The 24,435-nt window shown below is 40.1% G+C and overlaps 1 protein-coding gene across 1 annotated transcript in view; it reads left to right on the forward strand.

The window, feature by feature from the left end:
* The first annotated feature begins 4,753 nt into the window (after nucleotides 1-4,753).
* Nucleotides 4,754-24,435, forward strand: part of HDC (histidine decarboxylase) — a 31,534-nt gene continuing 11,852 nt past the window's right edge. Inside the window, exons 1-8 of the mRNA XM_073618594.1 lie at nucleotides 4,754-4,890; nucleotides 5,510-5,682; nucleotides 12,514-12,627; nucleotides 13,843-13,965; nucleotides 18,309-18,443; nucleotides 21,251-21,394; nucleotides 22,520-22,586; nucleotides 22,701-22,863. Coding sequence (XP_073474695.1) covers nucleotides 4,863-4,890; nucleotides 5,510-5,682; nucleotides 12,514-12,627; nucleotides 13,843-13,965; nucleotides 18,309-18,443; nucleotides 21,251-21,394; nucleotides 22,520-22,586; nucleotides 22,701-22,863 — 947 coding nt within the window. The 5' untranslated portion in view covers nucleotides 4,754-4,862. The remainder of the gene's footprint in view (nucleotides 4,891-5,509; nucleotides 5,683-12,513; nucleotides 12,628-13,842; nucleotides 13,966-18,308; nucleotides 18,444-21,250; nucleotides 21,395-22,519; nucleotides 22,587-22,700; nucleotides 22,864-24,435) is intronic.

Genomic DNA, 24,435 nt, shown 5'->3' on the forward strand with positions numbered 1-24,435 from the left:
AAGCAGGAGTTTTGATGCACTTTCAGAAAGTGCACCACTCCTGCAGGATATTACAGAAGTCTATGGCAAAGTGCAGCTAGCCCAGGAAAGTTGCAGATGCACTGCACTAGACCCATGGAGCAGGTAAACCACAGCACATCAGTGTGAAAGCAGCCTTATAGGGGGCTCAGAACAGTTAGGGTCCATTTACGTTTGCAGTTTGGGGGGTGGTAAAACCCCGTAGTTAAGATGTGTACTTATCACCCCCCTCTGCACCCCATTTAGATGCAGTGGCCAGGGGTGTACACATGTTGCAGCCGTAGCAGGAGTTGTATGTCCTGTCTTGGTTGGTGGGTGTAGCACCTGCCAAACATGACCCATTCAAGTGAATGAGGCCACTCTGCAAATGAGCTGCAACCTTGTGCAGTTACAGCATTGTGTTGCTTTTTCACCACCTGCTTTAACCCCTTGGACCCCACAGAAGCATGCAGAGTAGCACCATTTACTTTGAATGAGTTGTGATTGGCAGGTGGTTGCTGCATTGGTGAATGAGCACTACGAGCGCTGCTGCCGAAATCAACTAATGGGGCATACACACCATCAGACTTTTCGACCAGACTGGTCTGACGGACGCCGACGGACCAAATACGGTGGACAATCCGATCGTGTGTGGGCTTCACCGGACCTTCAGCGGACTTTTCCAGTCGCAAATCTGAGGGACTTTAGATTTGGAACAGGCTTCAAATCTTTACGTCGTAACTCCACTGGACCCAGAAATCCGCTCATCTGTATGCTAGTCCGACGGATAAAAACTGACGCTAGGGCAGCTATTGGCTACTGGCCAACTTCCTTATTTTAGTCCGGTGTATGTAATCACGTATTAATCCATCGAACTTTGGTGTGATCGTGTGTAGGCAAGTCCGTTCGTTAGAAAGTCCATTGGAAGTCCGTTAAAAGTCAGTCGAAAGTCCGCTGGAAAGTTTGTCGGACCAGTCCGGTCGAAAAGTCCACCTGTGTGTACGCGGCATAAGGGTTCATTCACTGCTGCTCTAAAAAAGTGATCCCAGTGTATTTGACAGGTGGTGAGGATGCGATATGTTGCCTCCTCACCACCTGATTTAAACCCATGATTGCCGTGCAATGCATGCAATTGTGACATGGTAGTATGGCAATTAGAGGTTTAAATCAGGTCTGAGGAGGCGACACTGTGCCTGGTGATCTTTGACTTCTCCCATGTTGTTCAGGTAGATCTCCACCTCTTTAAAGTTGCCTACCCCAGATCTAAACCATTCCATTGTAGCTCTGGCTGTATGTTTAGGGTTGTTGTCCTGCTGGAAGGTGAACCTCTGCCCCATTCTCAAGTCTTTTGCAGACTCTAACAGGTTTTCTTCTAATGCCGCGTACACACGGTCGGACTTTCCGACGGGAAATGTTTGATGTGAGCTTGTTGTCGGAAAGTCCGACCGTGTGTGTGCTCCATCGAACATTTGCTGTCGGAATTTCCGCCCACAAATGTGTGAGAGCAGGTTCTCAAATTTTCCGACAACAAAACTTGTTGTCGGAAAGTCCGATCGTGTGTACACAAGTCAGTCGCACAAAAGTTCACGCATGCTCTTAATCAAGCAGAAGGAGCCGTACTGGTTATTGAACTTCCTTTTTCTCGGCTTGTCGTACGTGTTGTACGTCACCGCGTTCTCACGTTAGGAATTTTTGTCCAACATTTGTGTGACCGTGTGTATGCAAGACAAGTTTGAGCCAACATCCTTCGGAAAAAAAAACACGGTTTTGTTGTCCAAAAATCAGATCGTGTGTAGACGGCATAAGATTGCCCTGTATTTTGCTCCATCCATCTTCCCATCAACTGTGACCATCTTCCCTGTCCTTGCTGAAGCAAAGCATCCCCACAACATGATTCAGCCACCACCATGTTTTACGGTGGGGCTGGTGTGTTCAGGGTGATGTGCAGTGTTAGTTATCCGCCACACATAGCGTTTTTCTTTTAGGCCAACAAGTCTCATCTGACCAGAGCACCTTCTTCTACGTTTGCTGTGCCCCCCACATGTCTTCTCGCAAACTGAAAACGGGACTTCTTATGGCTTACTTGCAACAATGGCTTTTTTCTTACCACTCTTCCATAAAGGTCAGCTTTGTGGAGTGCACAATTAATAGTTGTCCTGTGGATAGATTCTTCCACCTGAGCTTTGGATCTCTGCAGCTCCTTCAGAGTTGCCATGGGCCTCTTGGCTGCTTCTCTGATTAATGCTATCCTTGCCCGGCCTGTCAGTTTAGGTGGAAGGCCATGTCTTGGTAGGTTTTGCAGTTGTGCCATACTCTTTCCATTTTCGTGATGGATTGATCAGTGCTCCGTGAGGGCTTCACAGAACAGCTATATTTATATTGAGATTAAATTACAAACAGGTGGACTCTTTTTACTAATTAGGTGACTTCTGAAGGCAATTGGTTGCACTAAATTTTAGTTAGGGGTATCAGAGTAAAGGGGGCTGAATACAAATGCATGCCACACTTTTCACATATTTATTTGTAAAAGATTTTGAAAACCATTTATCATTTTCCTTCCACTTCACAATTATGTGCCACTTTGTGTTGGTCTATCACAGAAAATCCCAATAAAATACATTTATGTATTTGATTGTAACATGACGAAATGTGGAATATTTCAAGGGGTATAAATATACTTTTAATAAGGCACTGTACATACAGTATAGTGTATAGAGTGCAGGGATCAGGACTATGTAGTGTTCATAGTGCAGTAATTAGGACTATGCAACATACGATATAGTGTATTCAGTGCAGCAGTCAGGACTACGTAATGTACAACATAGCGCATGGAGTGCAGTCATCAAAGTGCAAGGATCAGAACTATGTATTTGTATATCATAGCTTGCAAAGTGCAGTAGTCAGGTCTAAGCATCCCCTTACATTGGTGCTTAGTGTGCTCTTCTCATTTCCTACTCAGTGTTCCATCTTCGCTGCTTAGTGTGCCCTCCTCAGGGGTGTTTGTGTCCCCTTTATTGGTGTTCAGTATGCCTCTGTTGGTACTTGGTGGGTATTCAGAGCAGTGTTTACAGAAAAGCTACACAGGTCCCATGCCACTTCTAACTCCTTGGTCCCTACAGAGCGATGTTCAACCGGCACTGTGCAGGCTTTGTCAGACCTGCAGCTTCCTGCATACAATATACCAAGTCACTCTGATAGTCAGTGGGACAAGTTTTGTTAGCAGACACACCTTCTGTGCCTGCCCATTGAATTTTGTCCAGTGCGTTGTACATACAGGGGATGCCATACTTTCCTGACTACTGCTTTAAAATGCCAGCCTCTTACATTCCATGCCTAACACCCAGAGTTTCTATATGAGTATATTATTGGTTATATTGTTGTGTTGTGGTATAGTCATGTGCACAACCATGTGGTAAGGCCTTTAATCACATCCTGCCTGGAAAAGGTTGGTCTCTTTAGACTTTGCTTTGCACAAAGGATCCTCCCGAGTGCCAGTACCGAAAAACCCTGGGGAGGCCCCCGGCCTGGCCTAACCTGCACCATACAGTAGCCCATTCCATACCTTTCTCAAGCCTTACAGCAAAGGACCCCAATAGCAGTCTCACTAAACAGCTGTTAGTTCCCATCACAACAAAAGTCTTTTAACTCTTTACTGAAACAGTTGATTTCCAATTATACATTCTTTCAGTCGAGCCAATGGTGAAAGCAAATCCGTTAGCTACAAATAGATACAGAACAGCAGAGGTAACAGCCAAGTCAAGGAGCAACCCATATCTTTCGGGTTTTGCCTACATCCCATGCACAAGGGACTTCAGTAGTCTCATTAGTCCTGCACCTCTCCTCCCTTGCTTTCTCTCTAAAGGGAAAGTTCCAGAAGCTATAGACTCAAATATGACATCTTTGCATGCCTTAGTTCTTGCACTTCTCATGAGTAACTCTCCAGGCATATTCCTGCCAGACTATTTATACAATGCTCTCTACCCAAGATATCCAACACTGGCAGGGTTGGCACTTCCTCACTATCTATGGTATGCCCCACTCACTACTCTGTGGACCTCTAGGCACTTATGCTGCCTACCCTTTACTACAAGGTTCCCAACTCTAACTCTGCCCCTACCATGAAATGTTATGCGTTAAGGTTAAATGTAAACAATACTTAGCAGATATCTTGTTTAAGGGATAATAAGTTATGCAAGGGGGGCTATATTTTTCATAATTTTTTTACTAATGTAATGCCAGCTTATATGTAATAGATAGTACTTCTATAACTCTGGTTTTCACTTTAAAACAGGCAAAATACATAAAAGGATGGATGGACATATTAAAGATCTTCTCCGTTTTAGATATGTGCATGGACATATGTTTCCATTGTCCATGCATACTCTGAATAACCAGCTTGTGAACGATCAGCTGGGAATGTCTAGAGTGATATGAAGGGGTTCATTCAGGAGAAAATTGACCATCTAATATGGGCACCTTTACACTTTCAATGGCAATATAATTTCTGCTCTCAGATACAGATCTATCAGGTGGTTGTATGTGTTTCCAGCAGAGAATAGGTCAAAATTGGTCCTCAAGCCAAGAAAGAAATGATTATGAATGGAACAGGCTGTGTAGATACAGGTGAAGACATCAAAGATAACCGGGAAAGCAAACAGAGCTTGAGAGTTTCTTTTATTTCAATCAGCTTGATGGAGAAGCATCTGAAATAAATGGAATAAGATAAACTCAGCATGTAGACAAAAATAAATGTAAATGACGTATGACTAAGAGATAACAGGGGTATAAAACTTAAGCTATGAGAGGGAGGTTCAGAAAGACTGCTGTGGGAAGAGTGGGCTCTAACGTCTTGTTACACAATCACAATGGAATCAGAAGAATACAGAAAGAGAGGTAAGTCTCTTAGACCCTCATGCATGTGACCATATCGTTAATCACTTTACAAATTCAATTGTCTGTCTCCTATTTAAGGTTTATTTTAACATTTGCACATTTTATGATGCACACAAAAATAATATATAAACAAGTAGCAGCACTCTGTGTTAACACAACTTGTAATAAAACATCACAACTCTATAAATAAATCCACATTAGCAGGATTATTCTCCACACTGTAATAGTGGTTGCATTTATTTCATCTTACATTATACTGTGGATTTGTGTATCTATCTGTAAAATGCAAAATTTTACAATTTTATTTAGTTTCCAACTTAATGGACCTTGTGGTTATAATATGAGGGGGGAGAATTACTAAAACTGGAGCACTCAGAAGAGATTTACTAAAACTGGAACACTCAGAATCTGGGCAGCTGTGCATGGTAGTCAATCAGTTTTTAACAATAAAACCTGGAAGCTAATTGGTTTCTATGCAGAGCTGCACCAGATTTTCCACGCTCCAACGTTAGTAAATCCTCCCCTAGATGTCACTCATACAAGATCTATGTCTGTTTATCAGTCAGTAAAAATTAATCATGGAAGCTGCTTCAAGTCTATATTTTATACATGTGCCTAGGTAAAGAGTTGGTTGATTACATCTGCCATTATCTCAGCACTGTGAGGGAAAGACGTGTAAGCCCAGATGTCCAGCCTGGTTATATGAGAGCCCTGCTGCCCGACAGTGCCCCGGTGGAGTCAGAGAGCTGGGACAACATTTTCAGGGACATTGAGGAAATCATCATGCCTGGGGTAATGTAGATTGATAAAGAACCAAGTATATTCAAATATCTCCTAGAAGAATTACATTACATACCCTTACTGAATAAAACATTGACATCATCAAACGTATGATTGGCTGAAAAATGTTTTGAATTTCCATTCTGATTTTGCTTTCCAATACACAAGAAAATTTCTAAACAGTTGAATGCAACTAAATGCAGGGAATTTGCTAAAATGCAAGTATGGAAAATATGAGAGGGTAACAGCAAACACACCTAAAGTTATAAAAATATATGAACAATACAAAGTTCCCACTAGTATATACTGTATATTACTTATCAGAACATCAACCTATTATCAGTCTAAGCTAAAATAGATTTTACAGTGGCTCTCTACGTGTCTTGTTTATCCACGTGCCTTCCTGACCAGACCTAACTGGTAGACAGGTAACCATCATCAGTGTGCCTTTCCTAATCAGTCATCATCTGCTATGTGTAACAATTGTTTGCCTGATGTGACAATGATTTAGTCATATAGTTGGCCCTGCATGACAATCATTTTATTTAGCCATGTTGCCATCAGATCTGTTTAGTAAAATTTTTTAGCGTCAAGCTTGATTACCTGGCAAGTATTATTTTTTAACATCAAACTTGAGCACCTGGCAAGTATAACTTTTTAGTGTCAGACCTGAGGGTCTAGTGATTTTTGTTTTGTTTTACATTTGTCCATTTTTTTATCCTGCACAATTGTGAAAAAATACAGGAGGCATATAACCTCCTTAGTATGATGTATGAGAGTAGTAAATATGTCTCTGATGTCTGTGAACCAGTAGAAAGCAGTAATATGTTAACCGTCAGCTCTGATTCTGAAGATGAAGCAATCCTTGCAAAAACATTCGGACATACTAAGCTACCAAGATGCAGCAGCGTGGTTCATCCAAGCAAAATGCAAAAGAAAAGCACCAGCAGTGTGGGGCAGCAACACCAGTCACAAAGTGGTGGACCAACACTGTCCCAGAGAGTCCATGCTAGTGTTCAGGATGGCTTTGAATATCCTTTATGGATATTCCCCAATTTTGAACTATATTGACAACTTTTTACTCAAGCGTACCACTTTTTTAGAAACTTGTTTCGAAAACAAATATTATGGCTTGTGGTAAAATGCAACCAAATCAGAGTTTTTTTTTCCCACAAACCTTTGTGAATATGAAAGGGGAGAGTTAGCAAGTCTGTGAAGCCAGGAACCCCTGGCATTAAGATTTAAAGATACAAAGGATGAGATACAAAAAAAACCTCACTGCAACCAAGAGTACATTCTGTAAATAGAAAGGGTAGATTTAAATTACCAGGTCTCTCAAAAACATACATTGCCCATGGGACTTTAAAAGAGTTGCACCAAAAAGAAATCAATACATCCTTAAAATAATCCAGTTTTTATTCACATACATGATTAAAGTCACAATCTTGCAGGATATCAACTGAACACCCTTTTCTGTATATATGATATCACACAACATATATAGAGACTGATCTGCACCCATATCCATGGTAATGCTGGCCTTTTGTACTTTGTGTTTAAATTACCAGATGAGGAAGCCCTACCCGGGAGCTCATAGATCAAGGCAGTGATGTGCTCTTGATCTATATAACAATCCATTTATGTCAATTGGCCATGATCAATTCACATATCCTTTACAAATTTTCAGGAAGGTCTGTCTCCTTCCCAACTAATTTTGGCAATCAACATCCCGCTTTCTTTGATGTATAGAGCACTATTTGAGAAAAAGTCTCATGTATGCGGTATCCCCATAGATAAGAGAAGTATCAAAGTACATTTTGGGGTTGTCATTCTGAATATGCCCATACTGTGTGTAAAAAATAACTTGTTAAAATGAGAAACTTGTGAAAAAAACATTTTTTCATTTATTTTTATAATTCTCTGAAAACTTTTCACAAAAATCGAGATCTTCAAAAGGCTCATCATAGCTTTTAATAAATACCTTGTGGTGCCTGCCTGCAAAAAGAGGTCATCACAGAGTGTTTGTACTGCCCTTGCACTCCAGGCCTTCCAAAAATTCTGATAAACAGAAAAGTCTGGCAAACAGATACATAATTTAGGCCTCCTGAACGCTCAAAGGTATTCCTTTGCATTTAGTCAGCTCAAAAGTCTCACACTTCTGCTATCCCTATATTCAATAGATAATATGAGAGTGTAGCACCCAAAAACAAAAACAAACTCAAAAAAGCAGATCATTCAGAGCACAAATAAATAGCAATCACATAAGTGACAGTCACTTGACTAGAAAAAATAGTCCATAAAAAATAGTTCATTAGAACAAAAGTAATACATGGCAGAGGCCACATTCCAGTGAGAAAGATGTAGAGCAATCATGTCCAACCAAATGAACCGCCACCAATAAAAAGACTGGAAACTCACCGGACTTAATGGCTGCCATTACAGCAGCATGGGAACCTCAAACACGTATGGAAATCCCTCTGGAGATATCGCAGTGGATCACTTCCGTCAAGGGTTCAAATCAGGATTCAAGTGGAAATAAATAATCTCACCCAGAGCCCAGAAGAAGTCTCATAGTGTGGTAGGTTTATTCCATAGATAAAAGATGCATAGCAAATACATAAAAACCATTAAAAACTCACATGGGCAGCTGCTGGCGAACTGGAATTGCTCAGCAGCAAGATGTCAGTGCCAAGTATCCCACCCAATGTGTTTCGTCCAAAGGGACGTTGTCAAGGGGTCCGTCGTTGGGCGGGATACTTGGCACTGATGTGTTGCTGCTGAGCTTATTTATTCCCAGTTGGATCCTGATGTGAACCCTTGGCGGAAGTGGTCCACTGCAATATCTCCAGAGGGATTTCCATATGTGTTTGAGGTTCCCATGTTGCTGTAACGGCAGCCATTAAGTCTGGTGAGTTTGCATTCTTTCTGTTGGTGGCGGTTCATTTGGTTGGACATGATTGCTTTACATCTTTCTCACTGGAATGGTGGCCTCTATCATGGATTACTTTTGTTCTAATGAACTATTTATTATGGATTATTTTTTCTAGTCAAGTGACTTTCACTTATGTGATTGCTGTTTATCTGTGTTCTGAATGATCTGCTATTTTGAGTTTGTTTTTGGGTGCTACACACTCATATTATCTATGTTATAAGTTGGCTATACTACTTATGTGCTAGCTGCCTTGGTTGGGTAATATTAGGTAACACACTGCACAGAATTCTTATATTTCATTCATCCCTATATTCAGGATGAGTAGTATGAGTAGTAGGGTGCATTTCTATGTGTAGTGCTAAAGTCAGTCATAGACAGTTCGAAACCATGTATGGGCAGGCTGAATGTACTAAGTTGATTGATTAATCGATCGGTCAACTTAGATACAATAAGCCTGCCGGATCTTACATGCGATCATTGCAAGCAGCTGTTCACTGTCTTCTCCCAGCAAGCACAGCTTCCCCCACCCCCCACCGGGAGAACACAATGGCTCAGCGTGAGGGACTCCCCTGTCAATGCTGTCTGTGTTGATGGGAGAATCGAGCAATTTTCTTTCCTGCAACCTGTGGTTGCAGGAAAGAAATTCGCTCTGTCTGTGGCCTTTGTAAGAATTCCCAAGCTGTGTGTGAAAAATAACTTGTTGAAATTTGAATCTTGTGCTTAAAGAAGTCTGATGGTTTACAGAGTCATCACAGTAATGATTAAAGCCTTATCAAACAGCTTAAAGCATTTGTTAACCCCCCCAAAAAAATGGATCCTGCTCCTTTAAAGCATGTTATTTGACACAGTGCTTGCCCTGTGTCATTTGGCCCCCTGTAACACCTAAAAAACCTGGCTGATCCTGTCAGTTTCTGCCCTCCTCTATGTAAACTGACCACGGTATATCATGGCTGTTGAGCCCTGACATCATGGTCAGTTTACATGCCTCCATCATTCGCAGCCTGCTATCTGCTCTCCTCTCTGCTCCTGTGTTCTCCTCCCCTCTCCCCTGTCTGTCTGTCTGCTCATGACAGTGCCGCCCCTCCCCCTCCTGATGCTTGCATAACATTAACCTGTATACATCATCAGCACTGTCTCCTATTGTAGTGTCCCCCTCTGTGTATGATTTATAAATATAAATGCTGCAAATTGAATTGAAATTAAATAGGGTATGGCGCTTCCTGTAGGATTATATGGGATGGTGCAGTGGGGGAGGGGGGGGGGGTTTATGTTAATATAGTCCCTAACTTTCCTATTATAGGCTATACCAAGGGCACTTAGTGCTAGACTAAAGGTAATATTCCCAAAGTGGTTTATCCCCCCAATCGTACCCCTATTTGTGGTGCCTGTTACCAACAAAAATTAATATATTACAAAAAAGAAAAAAGAAAAAACGGTCTTCAGTGATGAAGTTGTGCAAAATCAAAACCTTATATATGAACACACTATATAAAGGGGTGTATGTTAAACACCTACATCTGTGATAGGTCTATACCCAGAAGCCACCACAGATGATAGTGACATCAATCACAACCATACCATAAACATACAAGTGTTCCTCTACCTAGATGGTGCAAAATATATACAAATTAATTAATATTATATAAATATAAATAGTGATCAAAAGTCCAATGAGCAATAAAAGTGCACCTCAGCCTAATTGGTGCAAGTACAAAACAATTAATAATTAGTGATCATAGTCCATAGAATGATAGGCCTCTTCAGAAACCAGTGTTCAGACATTTGTTCTTTGCAAGAAAAACCATGACTGGAGTGCTCTCAAGTGGTTTTTGTGACTTTTGTGCTCCCCCTCAAGGGTCCCCACTCACCGAATCCAACAGCCCCAGAAGGGGCAAACAGCATAAAATATCTCAACCACGATCTCCTCTCCACCACGATCATATATGGCATCCAGGGTGACCTCCGTATTATTGGTTGAATGGTAATCACAATGGCTCCCTCATAGAGAAAAGGAATAGAAGGCTCCCATGGTGTAGTAGATAAAAAAATCTTTATTCACAAAACTCCACAAAAATACTCAAAATGTTTAAAATAAATAAAAAAAAAAAAATAAAAATAAAATTCTAGAATAACGAATCCAGCAATAGTGTATCATCACAGGGTACAGGTACGTGCCTGCAAACGAAGCAGTGTGGAATGACAGCGTACCACTGGTTGGAGATGTTTGCACTCCACCTGCGTTCCAAGCAAAGTCCGTACCCGGAAGTGACGTAGCTTGCGTGCCCTTGGTATAGCCTATAATAGGAAAGCTAGGGACTATATTAACATAAAACCCCCCCTCCCCCACTGCACCATCCCATATAATCCTACAGGAAGCGACATACCCTATTAAATTTCAATTCAAGTACTCTGTGGAGAATCCTTAGGGAAGCTCCTTTTAGGGGGGCTGCATACCTAAACTTAACCTAAGCGCAGCTTTCACACTTATCCATAAATGCTGCAAATACCTCATTTCACAGCGGAGATTGCGATCACATGACTTGGCCAGCTCTCTCCTCCTCCCCCCTGACTGACATCAGCAGGGGAATCTCGGCCCCACCCGCTACATCTGTCAGAGGAGAAAAGGAGAAAGTTGGCTGGTCATGTGATCGCAATCTCAACTGTGAAATGAGGTATTTGCAGCATTTATTTTTATAAATCATACACAGAGGGGGACACTGCAATAGGAGGCAGTGCTGATGGTGCATACATGTTAGAGTGGCTTAACAACCACTTTAAGCACAGGGGGGGCTAAATCAATGTCGGACGACATCGGCCGGTTCAGTAAAAACCGGCCAACATTCAGCCCAATTGTACTGCTTTCGGTCCGACAAAACCAGCTGGCTTCTGTCGAAGGGGCATGACTGAAAAATGTTTACCTAACGGCTCCCAATCCGCGCTCTCAGCTAATGGCTGAAATCACTGACCGGAGTGTTCTGGCAGGGGCATGCCCCTGTCAGAACACAATAGCACAGCAGGGGAGGTCGCTGTATTAACATTGCATGGTTAGTACAGTGGCTCCCCCTGAGCTGACAGTTTTTTTTTCGTTCAGCCCTGCTGGGTTAAACAGAAACAAAAACGACTAGTGTGTACTAGGCTTTAATCTTGGGTTTCAAGAGTCTCAAACCAACTATGCCTGCTATGATGTCTATTTTACTAGCCTATAGTTACTTGTGATTTTGTTTCTATATATTGAAGTTTTATTACAGGAATAATCATGATTTCTACATAACTTTGATTTCCTATATCTGTAAATCTAGTGATCATTTTGACATGCAGTTTTCACTAAAGATTACCTCTGCTTATACATTCTTCATCATATGCTCAGTTTATATTGCTAAGGTTTGTAAAATATTTTATTTAGCCTTTCATTAGTTGGAAAAATACAGTTTGTTTTGTCTCAAAGAGAATGTTATAAACCATGCAAATATCTCCCAAAAGTTGAATGAGTGTAAAATTTAGGCTGATTTATAGTCTATCACTGCATGTGCCTGGTAAATACAGTACATCTTTTCTCTGAGTAAAAAGGCAGACACTGAGGTTGATTTACTAAAGGCAAAAAGGCTGTTCACTTGAAAAGGAAGTTGCACAGTGCAAGGGAATTTTCCTAGACCTTAGTAAATGCAGTAAAATCTTGCAAAGAATACTCAATCACATGTGAGAAAAATGAAAAACAGCATTTGTGCATGAACATGATTTGTTGATAGAAGTCAGCAGAACTTCACCTCATTAAGGAGGAAACTCTCCTTGTAAAGTTCAACTTCCCTTGCAAACTGAACCTTTAGTAAATCAACCCCAGTGGGTTGTTGTTTGTATACTGGCCCCATCCATTGTTCCATCTATTGATTAACCTCCATTATTTGTCCATGTAGGTTGTCCATTGGCAGAGTCCTCATATGCATGCTTATTTCCCAGCACTAACATCTTGGCCTTCCTTGTTAGGAGACATGTTAGCAGATGCCATAAACTGCTTAGGATTTACATGGGTAAGTTGTACTTACGGTATACTTTTCATCACAACACCAACTCATATCAATGAATATGCTTGTCCTGACACTATGCTGGCTTGCTTTATTACAGCCTATGTCTATTAGTTATTATTTTTTTATGATCTCTGAAAAAAAAAACTTTAGTGAATGTCAGTACACTAATTTTGCCTGGGGTTCTGTTTTTTTATTGTGTGGATTGTGGGTCCAAACTACTACTACTATGACTACCAATGCTACTTTTGTTACTGCTACAACTGCTAGTGAAAGACAAACATATCAGGTTTGTGATTTACTGACATACTGTAGTGTAAATGTACATTTAAATGTGCATATGTTAGTTGTAGGGCAGTGACTTGGTGCCCCATATGTACCATAAAGCATACAAATGAGAGAGAATTGCTGCTTCACTCAGTGCGGCCAGGATCTGACTACCACATTTCTCTGTTGTGAAGATCTTTCCATAAACATGAACACTTGGTTCACTTGAGCATGCATGGGTGTGACTATAAAAAAGTAAAGGGAAAATGCAAATTAGATCAGCTTATTAATGATTGTACAAAAGCTCAACACAACCATCAGTTCTGCCCTTAGATTGGTTGACCAGGGATGCAGAAGTAGCTTGGGTCTACAAACACAATTGGGTGATAATCCTCTTATTTCTGGGGTAGGTACTTACATAGGGGTTGATTTACTGAAGGCAAAGGGAATTTTCCCCAGAGCTTAGTGAATGTGGTGAAATTTCACGTTGCAAAGAATTCCCAATCACATGTAAAGAAAATTAAAAAAATATTATTTTTTTTGCTTGCACATGATTGGGTAATGGAAGTCAGCAGAGCTTTACATCAATCACTAAGCTCTTGGGAAAATTTAATTGCAAAATAAACAGTCTTTATTAAATCAAACCCATAGTCTATCTTGCCCACTATTCAGAGCCAGCAATGATACAAAGTGAAACTAATTGGGGCAGGAAAGGGAGGCCTGCTGACTAGTTTCAGTCTCATAGAGCACAATCATTTCAGATCAATATATTTCCAGATCTATACAAGTAAATGAACAAAAAAACTTTCCAATCTGGCTCCCCTTTCATTCCTGCATTACACTCACTATAGATAAATGTGGGATCATTACAATTTATGACTTGCTTTTTTTCCTATTTCCTATTAAATAAATACAATGAGATATGTATTTTTTTTTCCTATACCCCATGATCAGGCATCCAGCCCAGCATGTACAGAATTAGAAATGAATGTGATGGATTGGTTGGCAAAAATGCTGGGACTTCCTTGCTATTTTCTACACCATTATCCAGAGAGCAAAGGAGGAGGAGTGCTGCAAGTAAGTTCCATATAAATGTACTTTTACATGATCAGACAGCATCATGCAAACATGTTTACTTCGATCTAGATCTTTTATATTTCCTATATTTCCTATATTTTATATATTTTCTAGCCAGTGAGTGCATGTTAGAATACAGCAAACAGCAGATATATATTAGAACTTAGGGTATTGATAGGTAGATTAATGGCCATCATACAAATTGCAAGCTTGTGGTCACTAGCAGATTTACAGACAATGTAAAAATTAAGAATTAGCATGAAATACTCTTTACACAAGTCCCGTTTGAATTAGTAAATGCTATCTAAGTCATTGCTACACAATTGTAAATACATCTAAGGGAATAATTTTTAAAGCAGTCATATGTCTTTACTGCACATATACTGTTGCTTTAACCACTTCAGCCCCGGAAGAATTTACCTCCTTCCTGACCAGGCCATTTTTTGCGATACGGCACTGCGTCTCTTTAACTGACAATTGCGCGGTCGTGGAACGTTGTACCCAAACAAAATTTGTGTCCTTTTTTTCCCACAAATGGTGGTATTTGATCACCTCTGCAGTATTTATTTTTTACGCTATAAACAAAAAAAGAGCAAAATTTTGAAAAAAAACAATATTTTTTAACTTTTTGCTATAATAAATATCCCAGTTTAAAAAAACAAATAACAAATTTCTTCCTCAGTTTAGGCCAATATGTAATCTCCTACATATTTCCGGTAAAAAAATTGTAATAAGCGTATATTGATTGGTTTGCGCAAAAGTTATAGCGCCTATAAAATAGGTTATTGATTTATGGCATTTTTATTATTTACTTTTTACTAGTAATGGCAGCGATCTGTGACTTTTATAGGGACTGCGACATTGCAGCGGACAGATCAGAAACTTTTGACACTTTTTTGAAACCATTGACATTTATACAGCGATCAGTGCTATAAATAGTCACTGATTACTGTATAAATGTCACTGGAATGGAAGGGGTTAACACTAGGGGGCAATCAAGGAGTAAAATGTGTTCCCTCACTGTCTGTTCTAACTGTGGGGGGATGGGACTGACTGAGGGAGGAGACCGATCGGTGTTCTTATATACTAGGAACACACAATCGGTCTGCTCTCCCCTGACAGGACATGGATTTGTGTGTTTACACACACAGATCCACGTTCCTGCTTTGTCACAAGCAATCGTGGGTGCCCGGTGGACACCGTGCATCGACTTCTCAGTGACACAATGGGGTGCCCCCCCTATACCCCTTAAAGCGGCCGCCGTACAGCTACGGCAATATGCGCAGGGGAGCCATTCTGCCACCCGGCGGGCGGTCGGGATGTGGTTAGAAAAGCATGATACATTTATAAACCACAGTGTTGTCCTTTAACAATACAGTGTATGAAGCAAGCGCACAAAGAAATAACCCATGCAGTGCCGGTGGTGAGGCTTAATTCAAATAGTCTTTACAATACTGTAGGAACTAGTCCTGAATAGTAAGGTCATCGACCAAGGGATAGATTAAGGATCAGTCTATAATACTGTAGTACGTAGGGCAAGCTCTTCTCAAGAGTGGAGTCTTACTTCTATATGGCTGAAGTATAAGAAACAAACAGAAAAATGCTTCTAAGTGCAGTATTTAATGAGGTATGAAGTTGGCCAAAAAAGTAAATGAAACACTCACATTTTAAACATAATAGGTAAGCTTATCTGGGCAGTATCACTCCAGGTAGACGTGGTGTATCGCATCCGTCCAGCTTAACAGGAACCACGGTGTGGCAGAGAGGGGGGTCAGCCGACTCCGTGTCCTTTCCAGGTATAGTAGATGGGAAGCAGCGTGGAATGAAGTGCTGGAGATGGCATGTGACGCCACCGGGGAGCAGAAGGCCCAAGGAACACAACGCGTTTCAGGCATGCGTGGGGCTCGTACTGAGCATGCGCGCTCTTTTTCTCAAGTGTACCAACAACTAGGGAAAGCCTGATTTATATAGGCTAAGTGTTAGGATGAGCTTAAGTGGACATTACGGTATTCGTGCTCTATGTTGAAAATTTTTTACAATATAATAATAGTAATAATAATATAAACAACAATATGCAAGTTCATATGGATAAAATTATACACAAAATATGAAGATAAAATAAGTGGATAAAATAAGTGTAGATGTATGTTTCTATATACATACACAGCGCTGGCATATGATTAATAATACACATATATATGACCTTAGATATACATGTAAAACTACACGAGCTGGCAAACAGTATAAAATCTATTTTTATGTATTTTTATATTTTTATAAATATTTTTTTATATATTATTGTTCATTATTTTTATTTATTTTTTTTAAGTGTTAAAAACTTGAGGACTATTTTAAAAATTATTCTAAATAACGGATCAACTATACTGTATTGAAAAAATTATGGAACAAAGGGAGCTGCGCTATAGTAAAACAAAAAATTGGGATATAAACACCAAACTGATGTAAAAAATTGTGATATAAAAACTAAAAATAATTCAAACGAAGAAATGCTATAAAGTAAATAAAACGTATATGTATGTGCATCACACCAAAATACTCATAATGTGAATAAACCCTCAGAACCCAAAGTCTATGATGCTAAATGCTCAAAATAAACGCGCAGAAACACGATAAACAGAAAGTTTGTGACTGAGACTGTGTGATTCCACCACCTTAAGGAACGCAGGCTTACCAGATAGCCAATATGATAGGCTTGTCACCCAATCCTGGGTAATGGAGATCTCCTGCTGCTGTAAATGACCACTTAGGAATGATTCACAGACCTGGCGTTCTCCTGGCGTCCCAGCTTGGAAGATCCAGTGATCACAGTGGGTTAATAACAGCTGACACACTCACTCGTTGGTCATGCGGCACTCAGTCCAGCAGATGGAAAGTAGTGAAGGTGGAAAACCAATCACATATGAATGACCATAGAAAACAAACAAGAGGGTACTGCCAAAGGTAAAATCCGATGGTTTAATGGTATATAAAAAAACTGATCAGTGTCAGTCAATACAAGTAAAAAGCGCTATAGACTAGCGCACAGTGAAAGCTGGCCAGCAAGTTTAAGAAACAGAAAAAGAACAACACACACCCGTGCAAAACTGAGCGGGACAATACGTGCTGACGTCACCCAAAATGGGGTCATTTTATGGGTAATTCCACTGTCCTGATGCTCCAGGGCCTTCAAAAGTGTAATAAGTTGTTGGGAAATGTTATGTGTAATTTATGCTCCTAGAATGCCTGATGGTGTTCCCTGCATGTTGGACCTCTCTATGTGGCCAGGCTGTGTAAAAGTCTGACACATGTGGTATCGCCATACTCGGAACGAGTAGCAGAATGTATTTTGGGGTGTAATTTTTGCTATGTACATGCTGTGTGTTAGAAACATCTTATAAATTTACCACTTTGTGTAAAAAAAAAAAAAAAGTTTTCATTTTCTTTCCACGTTTTCTGAAGACTTGTGGAAAAAAATGAACCATTCAAAAGACTCATTATGCCTCATAGAATATACGTTGGGGTGTTTGTTTTCCAAAATGGGGTTATTTTGTGGGTAATTTCATTGTCCTGGTGCTCCAGGGCCTTCAAAAATGTGATAGGTCGTTAGGAAATTAGATGTGTAATTTATGCTCCTAGAACACCTGATGGTGCTCCCTGCATGTTGGACCTCTGTATGTGGCCAGGCTGTGAAAAAGTCTCACACATGTGGTATCACCATACTCGGGAGGAGTAGCAGAATGTATTTTAGAGTGTATTTGGAAGTATGCATATGCTGTATGTGAGAAATAACTTGTTGTTATGAAAATTTTGATGTAATATGCCTACCTGGAGGTGTTCTGTACACAGAATGTGTACAGAACACCCCCACAAAAACATAATTTCCTGCTTGTGGGATTGGCTCACTGATTTTCACAGAAGTCTACACTAAGATACAAGTCAGATTTTTGGCACCCCCTGCAACAAAAATGTATTTTTTGGTGAGATACTCCCAATAGGAAATAATGTCTAAAGGGATGGAGATCCTGCAATTTTCCTCATTAGATCCCCGATTCTGCAGCAGCTGTTTGATAATTATGAAACCACTCCCATTAGACTCACTCAGCACAGGGGCACAGATGAACAAACAGTGATTTCTTCAGAATAACAAAAGGTAGGAATCTGCAACAAAGTTTGTTAAAATCCTTGCAAGGTACATTGATCACCCAGAGCCAGAGGGGAAGGTTTTTTACTCAACAAAAGTGGAGTTACGCTTTAAAACTTTAACACAGTCCCTAAATGTGTTCCTTATTCTGTTATGCCACATCTGTTTTCCTTTATACTGAAACAATTCTTCTCATTTTTAGAGCACTGTAAGTGAATCAACACTGATAGCTTTATTGGCTGCCAGGAAGGATAAAATAATGCAAATGAAAATCTCTGAGCCCGATTCTGATGACTCAAGCCTGAACTCCCGGCTCATTGCTTATGCATCTAATCAGGTAATACAAAGTTTGCCAAGATAGTTTTGTTCTCAACACAGCCCGCTGTATCTCTGGCATAAAGTCCACCATACACAGATAGAGCTCATTGCACAGTTTGTTATTGTGTGATGATAACCTCACTGTGAAGGGAGAACAAAAACTATCAGCAGACAGCAGGAGACCTCTTTTCATGTCACTAGTTAGAATGGGCAGTATTTTGCCCAGTTATCCTTTTTTTATCTCAGTTGATAAAGTAAAGAAGAATAGGCATAGTCCTGCATTCATTTTATCTGTCTCATGGACTGTAAATGGGAGATCAGTGGATATGTACTGAATACCAGATATACATATCATGTGAAATCTCATATACAGTAAAGCCTAGTACACACTAGTATTTTCTTTTTTCATTCAACCCAGCAGGGCTGAACGAAAAAAAACCTGATAGCTCAGGAGGAGTTCCTGTACTCTCTACCCGATGTTGGTACAGCGATCTCCACTGCTGTTCTATTGTGTTCTGACAGGGGGAAGATCCCCCACCAGAGCACTCCAGTCAGCGCTCTCAGCCATTGACTGAGATCGCTGATCGGGAGCTGATCGACAGACTTTTTTTCGGTCATGGCTGAACGGCCGGCTTCTGTACGACTGACTCCAGTACACACAGGCCAAATGTCGGCTGGTTTCTATTGAACCGGCCGATGTCATCCGACATTTGGCCCATGTGTACTAGGCTTAAGACTCTGATCAATTGTTTCTGAATTTTCAGACTACCCCATGTAGACCTATCTATACCAGTGAGGTAATTCAGGCATGACTTTTGCAATACAGCTGGTCTGAGTAAAAAAAAGCAGTAACAAACAATCAGAAATATTCTTAATCACCTGACTGTAATACACTAGATAATGCACTTTGCATACTTTCACTTGTTTACTGCTCCTTTGTCACTTGTTATTGCATTTCTCCCAACTTTTGTCAAAGTTGTCTATCAGAATGGCAGAAAAAGGTCAGCACAGTCAAGGAACAGTCAGTAACAAGGATGACTACAGCTACCTCTATATTCACTTGTGTTTAAAGTGTACCTGTCACCTAACCACTCTTATGCAGGCCATACACGGTCGAATTTCGAACAAATTTTCTTTTCAAAATCAGAAAGTTTTTTTTTTTTTGTGATCTGATGATGCCACCATTGATTTTCGAAATTTGGCTGACCAAGCCTTCAATTTCACCGCATGTTGCTACAGAAAAGAATTTTCTTGGCCGGGAATCTTCTTTTCTCTCCGTAAATTTTCTTTTCTTATTACATTTCTCGCACGATTCTCCCATCATTGATTAGAAAATCGTTAGTTTTTCGAAAAATTTCCAACATGTCCGATTCCTCAAATTTGATTGCCGCACGAAAATCGGCCGTTGTTGCAGCCCACTAATGGTGCGAAATTCATACGAAAATTCTTTCATATGATTTTCGAAAGAAAATTCTTACGAAATTCGAACAGTGTATGGCCGGCATTACAGGCAGCTATAATTCACCTAAACCAGTATTACAGAGAATAGCTTGTAGTAGTTAGTCACATTCAACTGTACTTGTTCTGTAATGTGAAGACGTTTTTATGGCTTATCAAGCTGCTTCTTCAAGTCTAGTGAGTGTCAGGAACATACTCCAGCATTTATATTCAAATAGGTAGCATAATAACCTTAATCCAATCACCATGGGATGTGTCAAAGCAGATGTTTATGGGAGATGTCAACGTTTTTCACACCTTCCATCCTGTTCTTGGACAATCAACATCAATCTTGACACAACCCAAGTTTTTTGGATTAAGAGGACTATGCTACCTGTGTGGATATGAGTGCTAGGCTATGTCTCAAACTTTTATTAGAGCGGAAGAAGTGGCTTAGTAAGCTATAAAAAAAAGTCTTCAACTTTACAGAACAAGTCCAGTTGAAACTGGCTAACTAGTACTAACTCTACCATGACCTGAAAAAATGTGAACCTTCACAGATATTACAGAGAATACATCCAATCGTACAGGGTACTAATGACAGTATGCCACACTGAGGCTGCATGTCAGTTGGTCACTGTGCAGCTGTAACTCTACTCTAACATTTAATATGAAAGGCTGAATAGCATTTACAGGACATTTGTATGCTAAAAATAAAGGGGATGATCCCTAAGCACTCACCAGAGTTTTTATCTGATCAATGTGAGAACTGGTTTCCCGCACATACACTAGCAATAGAAAGATATTGCACAATTCTAAGGCTAGCCATAGACTTTTAGAATTCTCTTTTTCAGCTTGTGGGGTAACATGGATGAATATCCCCTGTCAGCTATTGTATTCTGACAGCTGACACATGTGGCTGTCAGAATACCCAAACAGTGATTGCATTTGATTGCATGCAGTCACTGTTTGGCCAACAATTTTCCACATGGCTCCTTCAACAAAAGTTGATTGAAAAATAGATTTTGTTGAGAAAGGCGGTGCTAACAGGTCCAACCATGGCTTGAATTCAAGTTCAAGCTTGAACCTAAACTTGAGCTGTGCATGGCAGGCTTAAGGGTGGCCATAGATGTACAAAACAAATGGTGAGGCTTCTGCCTATTTCAAATCCTCCAGGACTGTCTGACCCCTTTTTATATTAGCTTGGTTAATAGAATAGTGTGTAGTGGTGCAAGAGCATTTACACTTTGTCTCCTATTTGAAAGGTGCAATAGCAACAAAAGATCCATCTCTTCCCAGGTATATCCAAAACCTAAAATAAAACTTTTTGGGCTTAAATTCAGCTTTAACAGTACGGCTATGATTTCACCAAATAACTTGCTTTCTCAGGCTCATTCTTCAGTGGAAAAAGCTGGCTTAATTTCTCTGGTAAAAGTCCGGTTCCTGCCAGTAGATGAAAACTTCTCTCTTCGTGGAGAGACATTGCAGGCTGCAGTGGAAGAAGATCGAAAACGTGGACTTGTTCCTGTCTTTGTGAGTCTCTCTAATATCTTCTGTAGAAAGTGGTCTACGTAGGTGTTTCTCAGTTGTTAAGGTGACTGAATGTATAAAGGAGTTACCGTGACATCTAAATTGTAAAATCTACCATGCATAGCATTTTTAGTCAAAGCAAGTTATTTGGATCTTTATTTGCATTTGTCCAGATCACAACCAATCACATCCAACATCCTGTTAATACAGATGAAACATTGCTATAAATTTAGGCCATCAGCTGCTTTTCTGGCCACATTACCGTGGAGGACCTCGATCCTATAAATGTTCTCCAATCCACTAATGGTCAATGACATTAAGGGCTCACTCCCACTAGATGTGGTTGGACATATATGCAGTTACAATGCATTTTCAAAATCATTACATTTCTGCAGGATACCTTTCAAGTACATTCAATGGCAGAATGTGAGGCAGTGCACCAAAAAAGCAGCAAATAGGATATTTTGTAATGCATTCCGAATTTCCGATGCAATGTATGAATGTTTCGTATCAGTTGTGCTAATAGAAATGCATATTCTTTTGTCCATGAAGTTTACCTGTATAAAACAATGTAGCAGAATGCTGTGATAATGAAGTCCCAAGCAAGAGCTGCTCTGTTACTGAATATTCTGCAGAAATGCAGGAATAGGAAGATTGATGTCACCTGCAGTAATATCATTTCTATCATTACCCTCATTTATGCAAAAACAGAACTTAATATATAATTTGATTATCTACTTTTTAATGTCCTACCAAATTAATTGAGAGAGATTTTTACACACAAGCAAGTAGTACAAAAAAAAGTTTATTTCACCAATTACGATAGAATTGTAGGTTGATTTTTCAGTTCCCTCTGATGTTGTTTGAAAGCAGAACAAAGCCAATTTAAAATCTGGCCACTTGATTTGTGTTTAATGAATTAATTATGGTGCCTATGATCTCGGGGATATGGGGACTTGGCACCTGGTTGGCCTAAACTGTTGCAGTTGGCTGTCAACTATTGCATGGACATTGTGAATATTACAAAAACGGTTGAAAATCCTGTGCTAAACGATAGATCATCTTATTTGAACTAAACAATATCTTCGTAATAAGCAAAACTTACATCCTATAATTGTTTCATTACAGGTTTGTGCAACGTTGGGTACAACCGGTGTGTGTGCTTTTGATAACCTTGCAGAGTTGGGGCCAGTCTGTAAGTTACTCTGCTGTTAATATTAATTAACTATTGATGTTTCTACAGCATAAACAGCAAATGCATATGTGCCTTTGTTTACCCCTAACTCACTTGTATAATATTACTGACCAGGTACCAAGGAAGGACTGTGGCTTCACATTGATGCTGCATACGCCGGAACTGCCTTTCTCTGTCCTGAGTTCAGGTCACTGTTTAATGGAGTGGACTACGCTGATTCTTTTACATTCAATCCATCAAAGTGGATGATGGTTCATTTTGATTGCACTGCTTTCTGGTGAGTTTCATGTACTACAAAAGTAAAGAATCATGTCATCATATCATGTTCTCAATATACCTTTCAAGGAACTGAAGCTTAAATAGTGCACAGTAGTAGCCAGCAGCAACAAATAAGGCTTTGCATATTATAAAAAAAATTAACAAGAATTCTGATTGGTGACTAGTTTTCATGAATCAACCCCAATTGTGTTGAAGACAATGTTATTCTGTGAAATGGAAGTGTAAGGTTCTCATGGTGTCCTATGCCTGTCACACTCATACAGATTTTATTGGTGAATATGAGCTTTTTTAGCAGTACTGTGTGATTATTTCCCTTTGGACAGAGTATAATTGATCATACTGATTGACCATGGGCATCATTAGTGACTGGACAGATTGATTGGCTATTAACTTTTTTGTTAATGCCGATCTGAACAGAAACATTTCCTCAAGGGTAGATTGTTCACAAGCATAATTAATTGTATGTACATGTTGGGTGGAAAGAATGTTATCTGAGGGTCTGATAGTTAATGGTTGAACAACCAGATTACTTTATTTTTGGACAGGCTGTAAAAAAGTAGAATCTGTGGTCAGTATTACAGGATACCAATGCTCCAAAATCCACATTTTAAAACATTAGTTTACACTTAACTTTTGGTCTACTTACCTCTCTTAGCCACAATTATATTTGGGAAAATTCATACTTATTCTTAGCAAGCCTATTCGTGGGGGGAATCAAGATACAAGACTTTGCTGCATAGACATAGATGGCAGTGAGGAATATCTTTGTGTCCTACTGCTTTTATTGTATAGGCAAAACATATGAACCAACAAAGTATACATAGGAGTTCACATTGGGTGAACTTGCGTGTTTGTGGCTGTGGAGGGGGGAAGGGAAAGTGTCACTGGATTGGCTATGATCAGCTGAGGAGGGCAAATGATTGCTCTTGTACCCTCTGATAAGCCAGCACCAGTTTCATCCTTTGCAATCCCCCCACTTCCTTTATCTGTCATGTACACTTGACAGCTGAGTATGGCTCTTCAGACTTAAAGTGGTTGTTAAGCCACTATATCATCTGTATACCATCCCATCTGTTCTATAATGCTATGTGTCCCAGTGCCTGTGCTGTATATTAAAAAATGCATATTCCTACCTTATCTTAGAGCATCTCCCGGCGCTCACGTGACTCCTCGGCTCTCTTCTCACCCGGGAGGAGGGGGGAAGAGGAGCAGAGAGCCGAGGAGTCACATGAGCGCTGGTAGATGCTCTAAGATAAGGTAGAAATCTGCATTTTTTTATACAGCACAGGTACTGGGACACATAGTATTATATAACAGATGGGATGGTATACCGATGGTATTGTTTTTTTATAGCGGGGGGGGGGCAGTGTCTGGAGCTGACAGGCAGGCAGGGGAGGGGCGAGAGGACAGAGAAGAGCAGAGAGGAAACACAGCGGATGACAGATGCAAACTGACCACAGTGTCAGGGTTTAGCAGCCATGATAAACAGTGGTCAGTTTACAGGGGGGAGGATCAGAATCAGCCAGGATCAGCCAGGATTTTTAGGGTATACAGGGGGCCAAATTACACA

This window comes from Aquarana catesbeiana, linkage group LG03, assembly GCF_042186555.1.
Source record: "Aquarana catesbeiana isolate 2022-GZ linkage group LG03, ASM4218655v1, whole genome shotgun sequence".
In the NCBI taxonomy this organism is placed as follows: Eukaryota; Metazoa; Chordata; class Amphibia; order Anura; family Ranidae; genus Aquarana; species Aquarana catesbeiana.